General features: G+C 31.0%; 2 protein-coding genes across 4 annotated transcripts; both read left to right on the plus strand.

The window, feature by feature from the left end:
• The first annotated feature begins 8,942 nt into the window (after window positions 1–8,942).
• LOC8262715 (NAC domain-containing protein 30) lies at window positions 8,943–13,304 on the plus strand. 3 transcript variants are annotated; one of them, XM_002526772.4, is made up of 4 exons: window positions 8,943–9,233; window positions 10,424–10,600; window positions 10,943–11,214; window positions 11,994–13,302. In XM_002526772.4, the coding sequence occupies exons 2-4, from the start codon at window positions 10,441–10,443 to the stop codon at window positions 12,564–12,566; spliced, it is 1,005 nt and encodes a 334-aa protein (XP_002526818.1). In that variant the 5' UTR covers window positions 8,943–9,233; window positions 10,424–10,440; the 3' UTR covers window positions 12,567–13,302. The 3 variants fall into 3 exon arrangements, with proteins under 3 accessions (XP_002526818.1, XP_048226570.1, XP_048226571.1); XM_048370613.1 differs by lacking the exon at window positions 8,943–9,233 and adding an exon at window positions 9,269–10,234 and having other exon boundaries at window positions 11,994–13,303; XM_048370614.1 differs by lacking the exon at window positions 8,943–9,233 and having other exon boundaries at window positions 10,436–10,600; window positions 11,994–13,304.
• A 1,648-nt stretch (window positions 13,305–14,952) lies between these two features.
• LOC8262714 (50S ribosomal protein L21, chloroplastic) lies at window positions 14,953–18,856 on the plus strand. Its single transcript, XM_002526771.4, has 5 exons — window positions 14,953–15,337; window positions 15,808–15,888; window positions 17,868–17,969; window positions 18,056–18,130; window positions 18,604–18,856. Exons 1-5 carry the CDS (start codon window positions 15,023–15,025, stop codon window positions 18,673–18,675), a joined length of 645 nt encoding a protein of 214 aa, XP_002526817.1. The 5' UTR covers window positions 14,953–15,022; the 3' UTR covers window positions 18,676–18,856.
• Window positions 18,857–19,097: the final 241 nt, after the last annotated feature.

Raw genomic sequence — 19,097 nt, forward strand, 5'->3', positions numbered from 1 at the left:
CAAAAATTAATTAATAGAAAATTATTAGTATAAGGACAAAAGAGAAGATAAAATTATAAATAAGAATTAGAAGGGACAAAAGAAAGGAATAAAGGAGGGGACAACATTGGTTGTGTGAGAAGACAAGTCATTATCATAATAAGCAATAGCCTCCCTTTTCTTTTCTCTTTCTCTTTCTCTCTCTCTAGAAGGTTTGTTATTTTTTCAAGTTCTTGTCATACTTAGTTAACCCTTCTTCTTCTTCTTCTTCTTCTTCTTATTCCCCTCTCTCTCTCTCTCTCTCTCTCTCTCTCTCTAAAGGTCATACTCATATATATATATATAGGATAGTGTTATTATTATGATGATGAGAATGTTTGAAATTTTATGTAAGATGGCCATTAATGTATTAGGGACGCAAAGCATTATCTTAAGCTCCCTTGGTCCACAAACTACCATGCAATTGTCATTTTGCCCTCCAAAGTTTTAGCAAGAAACAATTTACTCCATTTTCAACTTCCCAGCTAATTTATTCAAAACATTCTACAATTTGCTTGATTTGTATATATATATATATATATATCGTCTAAATTTCATATATATATTGGATTTAAAGGAAAATCTCAGCTGTCTCGTTTCTTTTGAGTTCTCCTCTTCTCTATCTTTTTGTCTTTTAAATTTAGAAACTATTAACTAACAACAAAAGTATATATATATATATATATATAGAGAGAGAGAGAGAGAGAGTTATGTGGAAGCATGCCATGATTATGAAAGAGTCTGGCATGCACACAAAAGGCCATTGTACAATATTTGGGGCTAATCAGCTAAATTGTAAAATATTCGGATCAATTGAACAAAACAAACTAATTTCAGGATACATCGGCTGCTGCTAAAAGAGTTAAGGGAGCAAATTGGCAATTGAGCTTACAAACCGCCCCATAGAGACTAACTTTTGCATATTTTACAGCAAATTTCTATTTGCTGAAGCAACCCCCAGCGTAGCTACCAGTTTTAGGGAGGGCAGTAGACCAGCAAGAATCTCTGCCCTTCTGTGCAGAAAATGTTAATCATGCTGCTCTCTTCTAACTTCGAACTTATCTTTAATAAGATGAAAATAAACTTGTAAGCTACTGACTGCTTACAGAAACCCTTTTCTTTTCCTTCTTTCTTTCTGCTTCTTTTTTCACTTTCCCTTTCTGATGTTGAAGCATGCCGGACCAATTGATGGAATGGTGCTTCCACACCCATGAACACATCTTTTGTAACATATCATGTCATGTTCGCCCCCAAGAAAAAAGAAAAAAAAGAAAAATCTTTTCATGAACTAAATGTTCACATTTGGTTCATGTGATGTAAATTTTGCCTATATATGGCTTACTGTATAAAAGAAAATGCAAGATTTATAGCTTTGACTACTATTACTCTTTTAATTTTTAAAAACTTACCTAAGAATATAAACGTTATGATAATTTTTGACTAATTGATTAGACCGGTTAAAATTAGCCGACTTGTTATATTGTCACATGGAATACCTGCTAATATTAATATTAAAAATAAACAGACTCACACGACACCCCATTCACAATTTAATAAAATCTAACCAAATTTGATTAGTTTTCTTAATCCAAATTAAATAGCTACATTGATACAATAAATCATTGAACCTAAAACTATTCTTTGCAATTAGATTAGGAAGAGCTAAACTTTAATCTTACTGATTGATGTTTGGTGCATATGGTGAGCAATGGGTGACTTAAGGGGATTGTGTACATGTAGGAGATGAAAAGGACGGGCATTAAGGCACCAAAATTATCTCAAATTAAACCCACATGAAAGGGATTGTTGGTTAAAGTGGTACGATACATGGAGGGAGCTTCTGTAGAGTAGCACTTTTATAAGATTAGTGGTACCGTCCGTCCATGATAAGGGCTAATCAATAACCGGCCATAATTTATATGCCATCATTACCTTAATCAGGTTTCTCCATGTTAATTGGGTGAAGAAAATTTAATCATGTAACAACTACCTAGAAATAAAAATAATTGTCTTTTTTTTTTATAAATTTTAATCGATTTTTCACTGTATAGAGAAATTATTGATCCATATCGATACAAGTATATCCGAAGTAAATTTGTTACCTTAATTTGAGACTAACCTCAAATAAATTAACCAAGGTGCATTCAAATTTAATCAAAAGAATATTTGGGGTACACCAGACTTATGATCGTTTGATACTTGAGGTCAGTCTCAATTTTTATTGTATTTAACTTTTAAGTTTTAAAAATTTAAATTTATTTTTCAACACCCACCAACAAATCCAAACCCGGCCTTAAAACTTATTCAACGTAGTTGTAATTTTTTCAACTTGCATATTAGTAAACATTAATTATGGACAAAACCCTTTTATTATTATTATTATTATTATTTTTAATTTATCTTAATTCCACGTAAGTATATATGGGGCCATTTCAGAATTGGAAGTGGATGACGATATAAATAGCTATCTGCAACATATGTAATGTGAATAGCACAGAGGAGAAAAGAATTGGGGCAAACAATTGGAAGAGAGGGTTGATCCAAATAATCATCATCTCTTTCAATAAGGGAATATCTTTTTTGAATTACTTTATAAATGATGAAAAATTAAATTTCACCGAACTTTAAAAAGACAAAGAAAAATCATTCAAAAATACAATTATATATTATATAAAAGGTAATTCAAGATTTGTAGGATCACTATTCAATCATTATCTATATATTCTAAGCCTGCATATTATGCAGCTATTTGTGCACATTATATATATATATATATATATATATATATATATATATATATATATATATATATATATATATATATAGTTATATAAATAATAATCATATCTTTCATCATCCTTCTAATGCTAGGGCTGCGCAGCTTGTTCACACATGCTAGCTATTCATTTTTATGTTACACATTAAGGTTTCCTTTCATGGCAGTTTCTAGTAAATTATAAGTGATGAATTTCTATATAAATACTATAATTTTAGATCATTTACGCTTCATATAATGCATATATAGACGAGTTCGATGTAAAATTTTTAAGCTATATACAATTTAGACCTATTTTAAATGGCAATAATGTATGTCTTTAGAAGTAAGAAATCTTGCATTTGAGTCGTTTTTTTTACGTTAAGCAATTTTTTTATGATAAATATAAGAGAATGACTATCCATATTATATAAATGACTCAGTTGAACCTTCCACAAATAAAAAAAATGAAAATTTTGAGCAATATTTGAAAAAGGATACTATTAGGCAACAATCAATAAGTAGAATCTAGTAGTAGACATACCATTTGGTTTTTGGAGTCCAACAACTAAAGAAGATTTGCTTTTTCCACATACATATATTTATATTTATTATTATTATTATTATTATGATTTAAACACCCACGTCATAACAATGGTTTTTGTTTTTGTTTATATTAATTATTTGGTAAGAAGGACTTTTCAAAGTGGAATGATGAGTATAATTAAATCCCTTATAATGAGAATTAATTGTTAAATTTAGTTATCCATTGCTAATCAAAGTTTGAAAAAGACATTTAGACAATGAAAAATGGTAATTTTGTTTAGAAATAATAACATGTTTGATAATATATATATATATGGAAAGCCTTATACCATAAACTAATATAAGAAAAGAAAAAGTCGGTAGATCGCATCAGATTGTGATGATTTTCTCAGATTGGGTTCATTATATGTATAGTTGATGGCATGGCACCCATGTAATAGAATGTTGCTTAGTATACAAAGAAATTATTTTTAAATTGATTTTTTTTTCTTTTTATTAATGAAAAACTTCATGGAGATTGTTTTCTTAGAAATAGAAAAATATATATATGATGTAATTTCGATATTTTGATTTTACTTTTGTTTTGAGTTTGGTGAGTTCTGATGTCTCTTTATAGTTTAAAAAATTCTTTTAATGGAATATAAGATCGGAAATATATTGAGATTGGAGCGGACTGTAATTTAAAATAGTTTAATTTTTTTTTTAATTTTTTACAGCCGTTAATATATTCTAAATTAAAGATGTATTGTTTTTAAAATATATAACTTAAAATATAATTCTAGTAATTTAAAATATTTAAATTTAATACAGACTAACTAAAATTTCTAATTACGCCATTGGGTATATCTAAAAACATATAGGTGGGATTATGGAGCAATACAAATGTATAAAATAGGTGATATGTATGTTTTGTCAACGAATGTGAGGTTAGCATTTTTGGTCCACAAATTCCATAATCCACCGGCTTACCAAGCACCTTGTGCTGAGTTTAGTTTTGGATAGATACTAAGTCAAAAGTTAAAGAATTTAGATTAGTGATTATGACAGTGAAAATGATTTCATGACATTGAGGAACAGTTAATTAATTAATTAATGATTTCGAGATAATACTTCAAACAACCATTTTCTTTCTTTATAGAACCAATAATTAGTTATATGTGATGCAATCAAGAAAGCAAGAAAGAGACAAAGTATGGGGTTAATCCTTAATTAACTTGGGATTAGCTAGTGCTTTATCTAGCTAAGCTACCTAGCTTGATTACTCCACAATAGGGCATTTATAATTAATCTCCCCACCTCCTCAACCCTTTATAGCCATCTATTTGTTTTGATTGCTGGCTAGATTTTTATTAGCATATCTCTGAATTAGAGAAGAAAAGTTTTTTTATTTTTATAAGATAGAGAAATATTTTAAAATATTTTTTTAAAAAATTTTGAAATCTTAATCTTCGATACTAAATGCTTGTCAGTAAAATCGGTATTAGATTGGATGAGATTTTATATATATTATATATCTATACACCCTTGGATCAATTTAGATTTATAAATTGTATTAGATTGGATGAGATTTTAAACTCTTATATACTCTTCTAAAACATCATACTAAATAAGAATTGGTAACATGTTAAAAGAATTATCAGCTATCAACAATGATATTATTGGTGGAATTGAACTCTTGAATTTTTGCGAAAATATTAGCGCATATCAAAAAGTATTATCGTGCTATTCTTTTAATAGTTAAGTCAACAAAAAAACCCTGAAAAGTATAAAAGAATTGAATTGTGAATATATCATGTACTTAGTAGTCTTATGTTGATGTCCTCATATAAGCATCATGATCGTCCATAGAATTGTGACTGAAACTGTTACATATATGTTTGGATATTCTATTCGGAGCTTAACTAGGATTAGTCTTTTCATTAGACTTGTAATTCTAGTAGGATGTGAACCTAGTCAACTCTAGTATTTTAGTATATTTTATTCGGCCAATCGTGATCGGTTATCAAGAGTAATATTATTAATTTTTTTTATCTAAATTTAGTGTATATACTGTAACTAATAAGAGAATGACATATATATATATATATATATATAAGTGTTTTATACTTTAGTGTCAGATGATTGACAAGTACTCAATTATCTAAAACTAATAAATATGTGTTAATTATCTATCAATTTGATGTATAAGAGAGAAATATACACCAAATCTATATTAAAAAGAAATAATATTATTCTAGAGTTCATTACAATTAAAAATAAAATTTATACAATATTTTTTTTTCCAATATTCATATGAAAATAAAATAAAGAAATAGTGATGCTCCTGTTGAACTTTACTCATTTACCTCATCAATGGAAAAGATCATCATATACGCAGAGAACCATTCTGAGACAACTTGCCAGCTTTTTAAGTTTATAGATTATTATATTTCTGCTGTATTTTGCAACTAGTGGAAAAGAAATTTCCAAGCCTTGTATTTGGAAAAACAAAAACTGAAAAATGACAAGCTCTTCACCAAAGCCTTGTTCTTCAGGATACTGAACTTACAGTCAATGAAATATATTAAAATGTAGGAAATAAAGTATGTTAATCTTTTTTTGTTGCTGGACAAACAATAATATTAAATCTAACAGAGTGCCCAAAAGACAATTCAGGACAAATAAAAAATATTACTAGATTACTAATTTGTAGGCCTAATCTTTGTCTCCAAGTAAATTAATGGAAAAGGAACAAGTTTAGCCCACAGAAAGAATGCCCTGCCCACTGACTGCAATAGAGACTGAAAGAGAAAAGGACCTCCTTGTCACCTTGTTAATTAGTAGCATATAATATAAACACAATCTTAATTGAGTTAATTAATTTTCTTATAAAAATATTAATTAATTCCCTAAACTGCTATGCTCTTATCTTTTATTGCTTTCTTTCTTTGTTTCCTTTTATTTAATTAATTTTTATTAATCGATTCCGACAGAAACTCAAACTCGAGATAATAAATCTATAAACTACTCCAACACTGCTAATTAAATTATATTCAATTGATCTTTATTCTTTCTCTGAAAGGAACTAAGCTATTAGTATGGCATTGGCATCTCCTTATATATATATATATATATATATATATATGGTAACACCACTAAACTGTAGAAACTACTAACTAAGGGTTGTTCAAACTAAGATGGAAACAAACCTACCGAATAGTTGACAATTGCTTTTCCTTTTATATGCTCTTTCATCATGTAATGGTACTACCACCCGAAAGTTGGTTCTCATAAAATGATCAATTGCCTTCTGAGAATTTCTTCGCCATAAGATTCATCTTTCGGTATCATTTAGACCAATATCGATTAATTTCAACTTAAGATTGCATTAGGGATTATAACAGGTTAATTAGGCTATCTAATTCAATCCGACTCTAATTGGAAGAATATGAATATGAATTGATAAGATTTATGACAATTACAGGTAATAAAATTAATACTCACGGTGGATATTAATAGAGTATAGTTTAATATACATAATAAAATGTTAAATATTTCATCTTAATTTGTATTAATTCTTATCCACATAATGTCCAATTATGAAATATTAAAGATAATTTTATAACAATATAATTATGCCGCATCAGTTAAATAAGAATTAATATAAAATAAGGTGGACTATATAGCATTACTCTTATACAGAGGTCTCACATACTCGAAGTCCCAGTCAAATATATACTTATGAACTGTTTAACTCTTAAACTTTGATCTAAAATTTGAACATTTTCAACCAAACTTAGGCTTGAGATACATATTACCTAATATGAGACCATTACTTTTGTATTTATATCAATAAAGACTATTCCAATTCAATCATATAAATCATTTTTGAGAAAGACTTTCATGAATTCGTTATCACATCAATATGTGAACAAATAATCTTTGTCGGTTCTTGTTTGAGGAGAGTAAAATTCCACTAAATATAAAGTGGGTGCCATTTCTTCTGGAGTGTCTCTGTCTACATAGAGTTATCACCATTTTCCTCCATCAGGCATTTGCTTCTTGCCATGTCCCAGCAATGCCAACACCCATTTACAATGCAACATCAGATTCATGGCTTCAATTATATGCCAGTCTCCCAAATGGTTTATTTTCTGCCACATATATGTAAAGACTAAATGGTCAGAAAACATGAAAGAAAAATGTTAATTTCGCTTCCCACTCAACTATTAATTAGGAAGTATTATATTAAAATGCATAATTTAAAATTTTTATTTTATTTTAATAAATTTATTAATTTTTTATAAATTATATTTATCGGATCCGTTTTTAAAAAATGTAATTCCAAACAGGTTATAAACTGTTAAAGTAAAAAGAGAAAAAAAAAAAAAAAACTTGTAAGATATTTTTAAATATCTATAGAAACAAGACGCAATGATAGCCTAAAATGTTAAAGAACTTGGAATATGTAGAAAGCTTTTGCCCTATGGATGTTCATTTTGAAAGAACTCGCTTCTGCAACCATCCATTTCTTAGAAATCAGGTATGTGATACAATAATTTTATTTTATTTTTAATAAAGTTAATGTAAGAATAAGTATAAAGAAAGAAACCCAATGTGTAAATATAGTTAGATCTAAGAAGCTAATTAGTCATTGCCAAGAAAACTCAATATTTATTGCATTGCAAGGCTAAAAGAAAAGGATAAACAAAGTGGAAGCTAGGGTAGCCAGGTGATGAAAAGGACGAGTTGTGGCTTGGAGTGAGAGCCATTGGAGGAGAACACAAAATGATTAGCTATTTGATAAGGACAGGTAGGAGTTCTCTGACATGGAAGACAGGTGGCAGAAAAAGACAGGTGCCAAATGGCAAAGGGCGGCACACCAAACAGACAAAGGGAGCTGGATTGTGGGAAGAGATCAGAATTGGGTTATGAATATGATGCCTTTGGAGGAAAAAAGAAAAAAGAAATAAAGAGTTATAAATGAAATGAAATAAAAGGTACCCTTTGGCAATATGGATGATTTGGAATTGGAATTGAGGCGTTGGATTCTAATCCTAATGTTTATTTATATTTCATAATTGAAAATGAGACTATAAATCTATTCGAGCATGCAAATAAGATGGTAAAAATTTCTTCTAGTTCAATTAAGTTGTTGTGTTTAAAATCTAGATATGCATCTATGTTAAAACTCATAAGGTAATGTTGTATCATCCGTAAGAATCCTGTCTGTCACGCTTTAGTTTATTTTAGATAAATAGATACAAAATGAGGATAACAATTCTTGGACTACCGATTTAAACCCACTCTAAATTATAATTCTAAACCTATCCAATTTGGTGTTTTCATATCTCATCATTTGTTGTTTCAATACTTTAAATTTTAATATTTTGCACAATTCAAACACTAGTCGTAATTTTAACCTAGTTTTAATTCTGCTACAATTGAAATTAGGACTAGAATTTTAATTCTGCAATCAAAATCCACCCTATAAGTAAATCAAATCACATAGTAGCTAGTTAAAGTGATAGATGATAGAAGAGAAAAAATTATAAATCTTAGGGCATAAAATAGGGGTGTGTGAGTGTGGGGGGTGGCGTGAAAATTTGGTGTCACGCCGTCCAAACAAACCTTTCATCCCATCTGCCACCCCACGCGCAATCAATAACTTCTTCTATAACATATATATATGATCATTCTTTGATCTTATATTACTCAAGAAAACACAAAAAGCATCTCTTTTCCATTTTTAAAAGCTCTCTTTCTTTTTACAACACCATTCACCCTCCATTACCAACACATTTCATCTCCACACCCTCTTTCTTTATCTTCTTCTCCAGCTTCCTCTCTTCCTCTCCCTCTCTCTCTTTCTATCTTTATCTGATCTTGGGTCAGTTCAAGAACAAGAGGCAAAACTTTCTGTTTTTCTTTTTCTGTGAGTATCATTGGTGTGTAAATGCATGTTTTGGTTATGATGATAATGTTATGTATTTTGCCCTTTACCCAATCTAGCTAGGTGTCATCTTGGTATAAAGATTCCTGGTTTTTTTTTTTCTTTTATATTGTTTGAAAGTTTTCGTTCACTTTAATGAATGTGATCAGTAATTAACTTGCGTTTGGAAGTATCTATAGACCTTTTCTTGAAGTATAATAGAGCTAGATCTCTGGAAAAACATTTGGTTAATTCAGTCCAGTTTAATTCTCTGAACTATGATGTTTTCTTTTTCTTTGTACTTCTATACCGATCCCGAAAAGAAAATGTGGGAGAGAGAGAGAGAGAGGAGGCTGTATATGTTGCATGCTCAGCACTATAGAGTGTGAAAACTGTCATTGAAATTTTTGATCATTCAACCATATAGTGTTATAATTTAGTAGTAGTAAAAGGAATGGTGGTGGTGGTGGCATGGTGGGTGTGTGAAAACGTTTTTCCACCACCAAATCAAGAGCAGAGAGTGCACTGCACTCAAAGGAACATATAACATGCTTGTGCCAGCAAAGTCAAGCTTTTCGGCCAACTTTTGTGTTCAATATACTTTGCTCAAGTTCATGCAACAAAAGGCAAAACAAAAATATGGGTTTTACTTAGCTCCTCATGAAAAAAATCTATGTTTTTGTTTGGTGGGTTACCACAAATTGTCTGCCATTTTTATCTAATAAAAATGACATATAATTGTGGTTGATATATGTATATCTCTGAAACACATGCAGGACCACTTCACTTCACTTCAAAGGACCCACCAAAAATTAACACCATCATATAGCTATATACTCCGAGTTATGATCTAGATAGAGTGATGAGGATATTGGATAGTTTGGAAATGATCATCATGACATTAACAGCCTAGGGCAAACTTTGTGTGGAAAAAACCTTCAATCTCACCTCTTACTTTTATTTAGAACTTTTTGCCATTTCATTACATTGAAGAGTCATAACATGTCTGTAATTGCTTCCTTTGATTTTAGGCCTACGCTAAAAGTGCCTTTAAGCTTGTGTTTTGTCTTAAGATTAAACTAATTCCTTTACTTGCGTTAAAATCCTGAAATGGGAACTCTCTCTCTCTCTCTCTCTCTCTCTCTCTCTCTCACTTTCACACATTCATTCTCTCTTTTCTTTTTGTCACTCAGGAGACTGAAGAATATCAATGGAGATGGAATCGTGTGTTCCTCCAGGCTTTAGATTTCACCCAACAGAGGAAGAACTTGTAGGTTACTACCTCAAGAGAAAGATTAACTCATTGAAATTTGATTTAGAAGTTATTGTTGACATTGATCTGTACAAAATGGAGCCATGGGAGATCGAAGGTAATATGACTGACAAAGAAAAAAACAGTCCACATATTTTCATGTCATATCATTGGTTAGTTATAGAGGCCACTATATACATACTTGATTACCATTTGAACTTTGAATTTTAGAAAGAATAAATACAAAAACAACACTACTTTCTTCCACAAATTGACACATGCAAATAGGAGAAAAGAGTAGCTAGTGGGAACTGACCTAAAGAAAATTGACTGGATAATATGAAGAATAGGGAAGAAAAATAGTATTGGTTATGAACCTAAAAGAATTAATGTGTTTTGAGTTTGACATGTTTGGATATCGTGCTAACCTAAAAATACTATTCATGAATTCTACATGCAGCAAGGTGCAAGCTAGGGTATGATGAACAAAATGAATGGTACTTCTTCAGCCACAAGGACAGGAAGTATCCGACCGGAACACGGACCAACAGAGCAACTGCTGCCGGATTTTGGAAGGCGACCGGAAGGGACAAGGCTGTCCTCTCAAAGAACAAACTCATTGGGATGAGGAAGACCCTTGTGTTCTACAAAGGACGTGCACCTAATGGAAGGAAAACTGACTGGATCATGCATGAATATCGACTCCAGACATCTGAGCATGGACCCCCTCAGGCAAGTTTCACTTTACATTCATCTAGCTTACTTTCATGCAAGTTATATTGTTTCTGATTTTTGAGTTTCATGTGCAAAATTTAAATTCTTACCCAATTCAGGTCTATAATTTTAGAGGGGTTAGTTAGTTAATGTTGCATGATAAAAGGAAACTGCCTTGAGCTTGTGCTAGTGCCTACACAGGTCTTTCTTCCTTCATTAGTTACCCTCTTGACGTAATAGAGACAAAAGGAAAATGGAACCGAATATATTCAACTTTGTCCTTTTTTCGGTTTTCTTTACCTTTTTTCATTTCCAAACCTGAGTCTTGTCCCTTTAAATCAACGGCTTCTTTTAGTCAATAGAAATAGAAAGACTTTTCCACACTATGTTGGATCGATATCTTACACTTTCTAATTAGATGAATGACACTTGTAAAATATTTATCATTCTCTTTTTATTTAGCCAGGCTTCTTTGAATATATATATATATATATATATATATATATACAAAACCTAAAATATAAAACCATGTCACTCATGTAATAGTTAAGTATAATATATTGGAAGTTGCCGAAAATTCGTACATGATTAATGATATTAAAATGATAGACATGAACGCCTAGGTTTGATTGGCTAAACAAAATGGAACGTAATGAGCAATACCTTCCTTTTCTACTCTCTTGATAAATTGCAAGTTAAGTTACTATCTATATATATACTTAAATTGACTCATTGCAAGCATTATTCAGTGTTATCTTAGACCAAGTAATAATAATAAATCCGGATTGCAATTGCAGGAAGAAGGATGGGTGGTTTGCCGAGCATTCAAGAAACCAATTCCTAATCAAAGGCCCGGTTTTGAAGCTTGGAACCATGCGTATTATACCAACAACATTAACAACCATGTCAGGCCTCCATTTTCATCAGCAGACACTGTAACCGCTACTGCTACACAAATGATTCATCACCAAAATCAGAGCACAAGTAGTAATTTTCACCACCCTTTGATCAGCTCAGAACCAGAGCTAGTTTCTGGCAGCCATACAACATTAATCTTGGACAATAACCAGCTCATTGATCTTCCTCAACTTGATAGCCCTCCTAGTACACTTTCAACAAGTTTCGCGACAAGAAAGGGTTATCATCATAACAGCCAAAGCGGCGTTGGAAATGAAGATTTCGAGGAAGAAAGGAGTAATAACAGTACCCAGTTCATTGATTGGAAGAATTTGGATAGTTTACTAGCTTCGCAAGTGAGTGATACTGGTTCACCATTTGCCATTCCAAGCTTGCAGTCTATACCGCAAGGCTATGATCTTGAAGGTCAAAACCATATTAGTCATTTTCTTGATTGCTTTCCTGAACCATAACTACATCAAGAATTAAAGAAAAAGAAGGACAGCCTCACTAATTACCATGTTGTTGCATATTCATATATCCATTTTAATTAGAAGTTATTCAAGAAGTTGCATATGATAATCATGTATGTAGCCAAAAGAAGATATGATATTAGAGAGAATTCACATGCAAATTGAATCTCTCTTTCTCACTCTTCTATAAGTCTATAGAGTCATGGGGTGAAGCTTTTAATTCACCTTTTTTTTTTTTTTCTTTTTCTTATGTATAATTGCTCTAATTTGAAAATTCACTGTCTGAAGACGAGTCCAGTACTAATTAAACTATACTTTGTTTTTTTTTTTTTGTTTTAAATCGATCACTTTTGGTTTATTATGTTTATTTTCATAATTGTAAATTGTTGACTATTGCATGCTTATCATGTACTTATGATCTTGATTTGTCATAATGTTGGATTCTGAACTAATAATACTGTTTCCCTAGCAGTCTTTTTTAGTACTTTATTCATTATTTTGATTACAAAAATTCTTGCAACACTTTGTTTTCTCATTACTAATGTATTTTTACTGTTTCTTTTTCATACTTATTTGATCGTTTTTGTAGCATCTTTTGTTCTTCTTTAGAGCCGCAATTTTGCACTCTTGAGATATCAGCAATAATTGTTCTTTTATCTTTTAATTTAATATTTACTCTTGTGAATGTTTAGTTATAAAACTCTATAACGAAAATCTCTATACTATTTTCGGTATATTTTATATATTATTATTAGCGTTTTACATTTATTATTATTCTATTTTTATCACGTAGCATAAAAATAGAAATGAATATGTAATATTCAATATATAAACCATGATAAACTGTCAGTATTTTGCTTTATTTATTAACTATTTGTATTTTGTTCATAAATTTAATTAGTAAGCTAATATTTTCTTATAGTGGTAAGATATGACATATTTTAATATGTTATATTAATTAAGAAATATATTTTTAAAATTTATAAAGACAAATATGTCATGTATATATTGTTTCATAATTATCAAACTATAAATAATAAAAATACTAAACTAACAAGAATGTTAAGTATGAAAGCAACAGGTTGTTTAATTTCAGTGTTAATAACCGCTATCTTGTAGTTATTTGTTTATTTAATTTGTTATTTCTAACTTAATATTTTTAAATGAAAAAAATTATTTTTAAATAAAAAATACCATTTTTGACATTTTAAATCTGTAAATTAGCCCTTAGAATTTATAAACAGTTTTCACAAAGGTTTCTTGGTATTTTTAATAAGTTTTCTTGCGGTTTTACAAATTAAATTATAAAATAAATAACAGAATATTTCTTTTTTCAAATTTCCGAAATGTCTCAGAAATGTTTTGAGAGATTTCAGTATTTAAAATTTGTAAAGACACAAGAACAAGGTATCCTGTTAGAAGTTCCTTGCTTCAATCCAAATTTAACATCCTTCAGTTTGAATTTTGGTTTGATTAGGATTTTTGCTGAGTCCTATTAGGCTGCATGAAAAGTGTAATGTACTTTATTTTATATTCTTATAGACTCTATATGATAATTTAATCATTGATATTATTGTGAATTAAAAATTCTTTAGGTGTGAGTATTGGGGTTCTATATACATTTATTAACTTTCATTCAAGAAAAATGAAAGATTTTGACATTTTTTCTTTCTTGTCTCCTTTTCAGGGTAAAAAAAAAAAAAAAGAAATCACTCTTTTATAATTTTAAGTATGTAATTATTTCGAGATAAAAAAATATATATTTATAAATTGTAATAAAAAAAATACATCACTGTTAAAAAGTTCTGATTCACAAAGATTTAGTTCTTTTCGTCCGACTAGCCATTATTATCATATTACTCGTTTTTGATAATATGACTTTAGAGTTTAAATACTTTTAATTTTATGTTTAACTATCCAATCACAGTTTAAGAAAACATTAACCTAATAATATCAATTTGGCAGTCAAATAATGAAATTAGAAAATGTTAAGCTGTCAAATTATCAAATACAAACAACATAATAATGATATTTGATCAGTGTAAAAATAATTAAATTTTTTATGAATTAAACATAAAATTAAATAATTAAATACTTCTTTTTGTCTAAAAAAATTATAAAAATAAGTGCATCACTAAAATATTGTTTTATTTATTCCAAAAAAAGTCATTGGAAAAGTCTAGGCCCCTAGGAAGCTCCACCAAATGAATGGGCCGGCCCGCCTAATTTAAGACTAGATCATTACAAATTGTACTCCAATATATGGATTCACAATGTTACTGAAAACGAAAAGTAAATAAGTGAATAATTCTTATATTTAAGAGAGAGAAATTGCAAGGGTAGAATGGTAATTGACGTAATGGATAGGATAAGCCCATGATAGCCCAAAGCTTCCTCATTTCAAAGACAAAAGGAAAGAGAGCTCTTTAGCTCTTCCTCTCCAAAAGAAAATAACAATGGCAACCACTTGTACAACACTATCTCTCTGCTCATCATTTACTGCTCAATGCACAATCTCTAATCACAAGCAAAACCCAAATTTTATTTCGAAAACCCACTTTTCCTCTAATCCTAAAATTGGGCCTTTCACCAAATCCCACAAGCTTACCACAAGACCCTCTTTTTTACCCATTCTAAAATCATCTGAATCCGATGCTCCCGTCCTTGAGGTTGAGGATGCTAATGCACCTGAGTTACAGCCTGAACCTGCTCCTTTTGTCGAGGTTGCTAAGGAGGAAACCAAGCGTGAGGAGATTTTTGCTGTTGTTATGGTTAGTAGTCAATTATAGCCATAAAGATTGCACTTTTTTTTTCCTTCTCCTTTTCCTTTTCTGTAGTTTTATAGATAAGCTTAGTGCTTTTTGAAGTAATGGCATTTCTTGGTAGGATAGTTTTTCTTCTCGCATTTTCGGTTGAATCTATAATTCTCAACCGTAATCTGTGATAATGCAGCTTGCTACTTATTTTCTTGAATTTATTTCTTACTAATTTGTTTGTTACCCAGTTTTTGTTGTATTTTCATTTTATTCAAATTTGTTTTTCTAGTGTAATGTAGTGAGGATCTTAATAATATTAGATGGTTGGTAGAGTTATATTTTGATCATTGGATGATAGGTCCGAAATTTTTGTTAGGTCATCCATTTTTTTATATGCTGGTTTTTATGGATTCACTTGTTGTGGTGTTCCCATTTTAAAAGGAGTGAATTATTATACAAAGTTTTGTATTTTGCTATTTATTCAGGTTGGGGGGCGCCAGTATATTGTTATTCCTGGGCGCTTTATCTATGTTCAGAGGCTGAAAGGTGCAAATGTGAATGATAAGGTAGGCTTCTAATGTTTCCTTTATGCATTTTGGTTGCTTTCTATGTTTCCATTCCTGTCACAGTTGTGCTTTCTACGTTTCCATTCTTGTCACAATTGTAAGAATGTCTTTTCTACTGTTTACTTATGTGTTAGAATTGTTCTTTCAAGTTGTATTTGATATTTAACCTGCAAAGGAGCTAGTGATAATACCAGAGTATTGACCTGTCTTCAATTTTATTTAGATTCTTGCTTCAACGGAACCCTGTCTTTGTTCTTATGATTTGGCAAGCTGGAAATTGGAACTATACCCTTTAAGCCTCACTGCCTTGGGCTAGGTTATACCTGAATGCCAAGAGCAACTGAGTAAGGGATCGAGAGGAATTAAAATTAAAAGATACATAGGCTTTCAACAGCCAGATGAGAGGCTGCAGCAGTCCTTATCATTTATATTTCATTGCTAGTTGGTCTTAGTATAAATGCAACAACTGGAGTGACCCTCTAATTTTGAAATAGGTTGATTTGTTAGGAGTTGGATTGGACTAGAACTTTTGCATTATTTAGTTGCTTTGGAAAGTAGACAAGACAAGTGTTCTCTCCAGAGTCAACAACTTTAGAAAATTCTACTAGTTTCTGGCAGTCTGGCTCAGTTATCTATGCTGTCATTTTCCAGGTGTAGATTCTTCTTGTTGCTGGTAGCTTTAGATATTATTTTTCAAACTTACATGTTAATAGATTTATTTATTTCCAGCTGATACTTTTGCTTGTGGATGGACTGAACCGAGTAGCAATGATAATATGTGTGTGGAGTATTATGACAAATTTCTCAACTTTTGCCATCTAACTTTATGTGGCTTCTAGATTATTTTGTCCCCTTCATTTCTGCCTCCTCAGACGAGGCAACAGTCACTTTTCTTTTCATTATAATTTTCTTTCTTCTTGTTCCTGCCCTCCTATAACAGGGGGAGGAGAAAAGAAAATTCTTTCCGCCACTCAATTATTATTGAAATTTCTTTTGTTATTGATGAAAGAAAGAAAAGGTGAAACAAAAAATCTTCCAGTGTATCTGACTATTTGTTCAGCGAGCCAAATAAAGATCTTTACAACTTGACATGCTAGGTTCCGAGCCAAGATGGAGAACTTAACGTATTTGGATAGTATACACATATACAAATATGCACAAGCACATGGATGTATGTCCCTGAGTGTTGATTTATAGTGAGAGAGATATTCTATTTGAAATTTTCTTATATCAACTTGGAGGTCATTGGGATTTGGGACATGTGCATCACTGGGGATGAGTTACCATAATTCTATATTGTATTAGAAGACAGTCATTGAATTACATGATCATCCTTGTTTTAGCTAAGGTATTTTAGCTTTTTAGAAATGCATTAAATTTTTGCTAGTACCATGATCACTTCTTTGAATGGGGAACTTGGAGTCTCCAGGATTACTATGCATTGCCTATGTACTGTTGGTGACCACTAAGCAGGGACCTTCAATTCACCTTGATAACTTTTCTTTTATTTTTGGAAGTTTGAGTAAATTGTGATTTAGATTTTAAAGGAATAACAGGCAATTGCATGCTTTAGTTCTCTCTCACGAACAGCTATTGCAAGTTTTCCCACTTTGGATCTAATTCTTTTAATCAATATTTAGTGAAATACAAATTATGTAATTACCAAATGTATCGTCAATGTTAATATTACATATAGTTTGGTCTAGGTGTGTTACACAATGAGCTAGTCTGCTGTTAAATCTTAATTTAAAATATTTAGTTATTATCAGATGCTCCATTGTAGTGTACTGTTGTTGTGCTTAACATCCTCAAAGTTCTGGGATGTTATAATCCGGCTGCCTCAGTGGCCCAAATTCTTCTCGATTATGCTCTTTCTTAATTAGAATGTTTAATTTATGAGGTCTTTTGGATGCCAGTTCTATGTTGCAGCTTGCAATTTCCTCAATTAAACTGTCCAATGTGTTGATTCTTGTGCACAGGTTGCTTTGAATAAGGTTCTACTTGTGGGAACAAGAACCACCACATATATTGGGAAACCAGTAGTGACTAATGCTGTTGTTCATGCTGTAGTTGAAGAGCAGGTGGTTTCGCAACTTCGTATGTGCATTAGTTCTTTCAACTTTAATTTTGCCATCCATCTAATTTGCACTCACATATCTTGTTACAGGGATTAAATCCCAAGGTTGTTGTTTTTAAGTATAAGAAGAAGAAAAACTATCGGAGAAATATTGGTCATCGGCAGGTAATACCATTTCTGTTATTATCATTTTTTTCACTTACAGCACTTTTCTGGTATGCTAGGCACACACAGTTTTACCCCAAAAAGAAAATGTGCAATTATAGTGAATGCCTGTTTCAATTGCCTCTTTCAAGTGGACAGCTCCTTTGATTTGTGAGTTTGTGCAAGTCTTTGTTTTACCCTTGCGCTGCTGTGTTATTTCACTTAGACAAAGTAGTTGCAAGTTTGATCCATGGAAGCTGATCTTTTTAGTAGACGACCCTTTGCTGATACTCATGAAGTCTAGATCCTTGTGCATTAGCTGCACTTTTTATTATATTATATAAATGCCGGTAAACATTTCAAGAAGATTGATCATGCAAATAAAATGAAAGAACTGTGCCTTTAATCTTTTATCTTGTCTGACTGATGGATGAAACCCTCTATTGCCTCATCCTTCTGCAAATTTTTGACATGGTCATAACTTGATTGTGCAGCCAAATACACGGATAAGGATAACAGGCATCACAGGCTACCAAGACTATCCAGCAGTTACCCTTGATTCGTAGGGTTTTTGAAGGAGATTTCGGAGTGTACTTAAAAGTCATTCAACATATTTTTCAAGATTCCTCTCTTTCTGTGTATGTAATTTCATTTATAGATTAGCGTTTAGATTGAATTCTGATTTATTTTTTTTAATGATGTATTATGAAAATTAATTGCAAATTAATTACTTGTAGCCTGTATCAAGCGGCAGTGTCATGTGCAGACAGCTAATATACATGGCAAGGACAGCTAATATACGTGCTTGCCATGGAGGATGTTCACTAATTATTTTGATTAGAGCATGACTTCATGGTTTTGAAGAATCACTGCCTGTGCAAATAACAATAAATACCCTCTATGATACTGTGTTCATATGTTATTTGGGGGCTAAAGGAATGTTGAAAGAAATAAGAAAACAAAACAAAACCAACAGGATAAAGTAAGA

Source organism: Ricinus communis, chromosome 2, assembly GCF_019578655.1.
Source record: "Ricinus communis isolate WT05 ecotype wild-type chromosome 2, ASM1957865v1, whole genome shotgun sequence".
Taxonomy (NCBI): domain Eukaryota; kingdom Viridiplantae; phylum Streptophyta; class Magnoliopsida; order Malpighiales; family Euphorbiaceae; genus Ricinus; species Ricinus communis.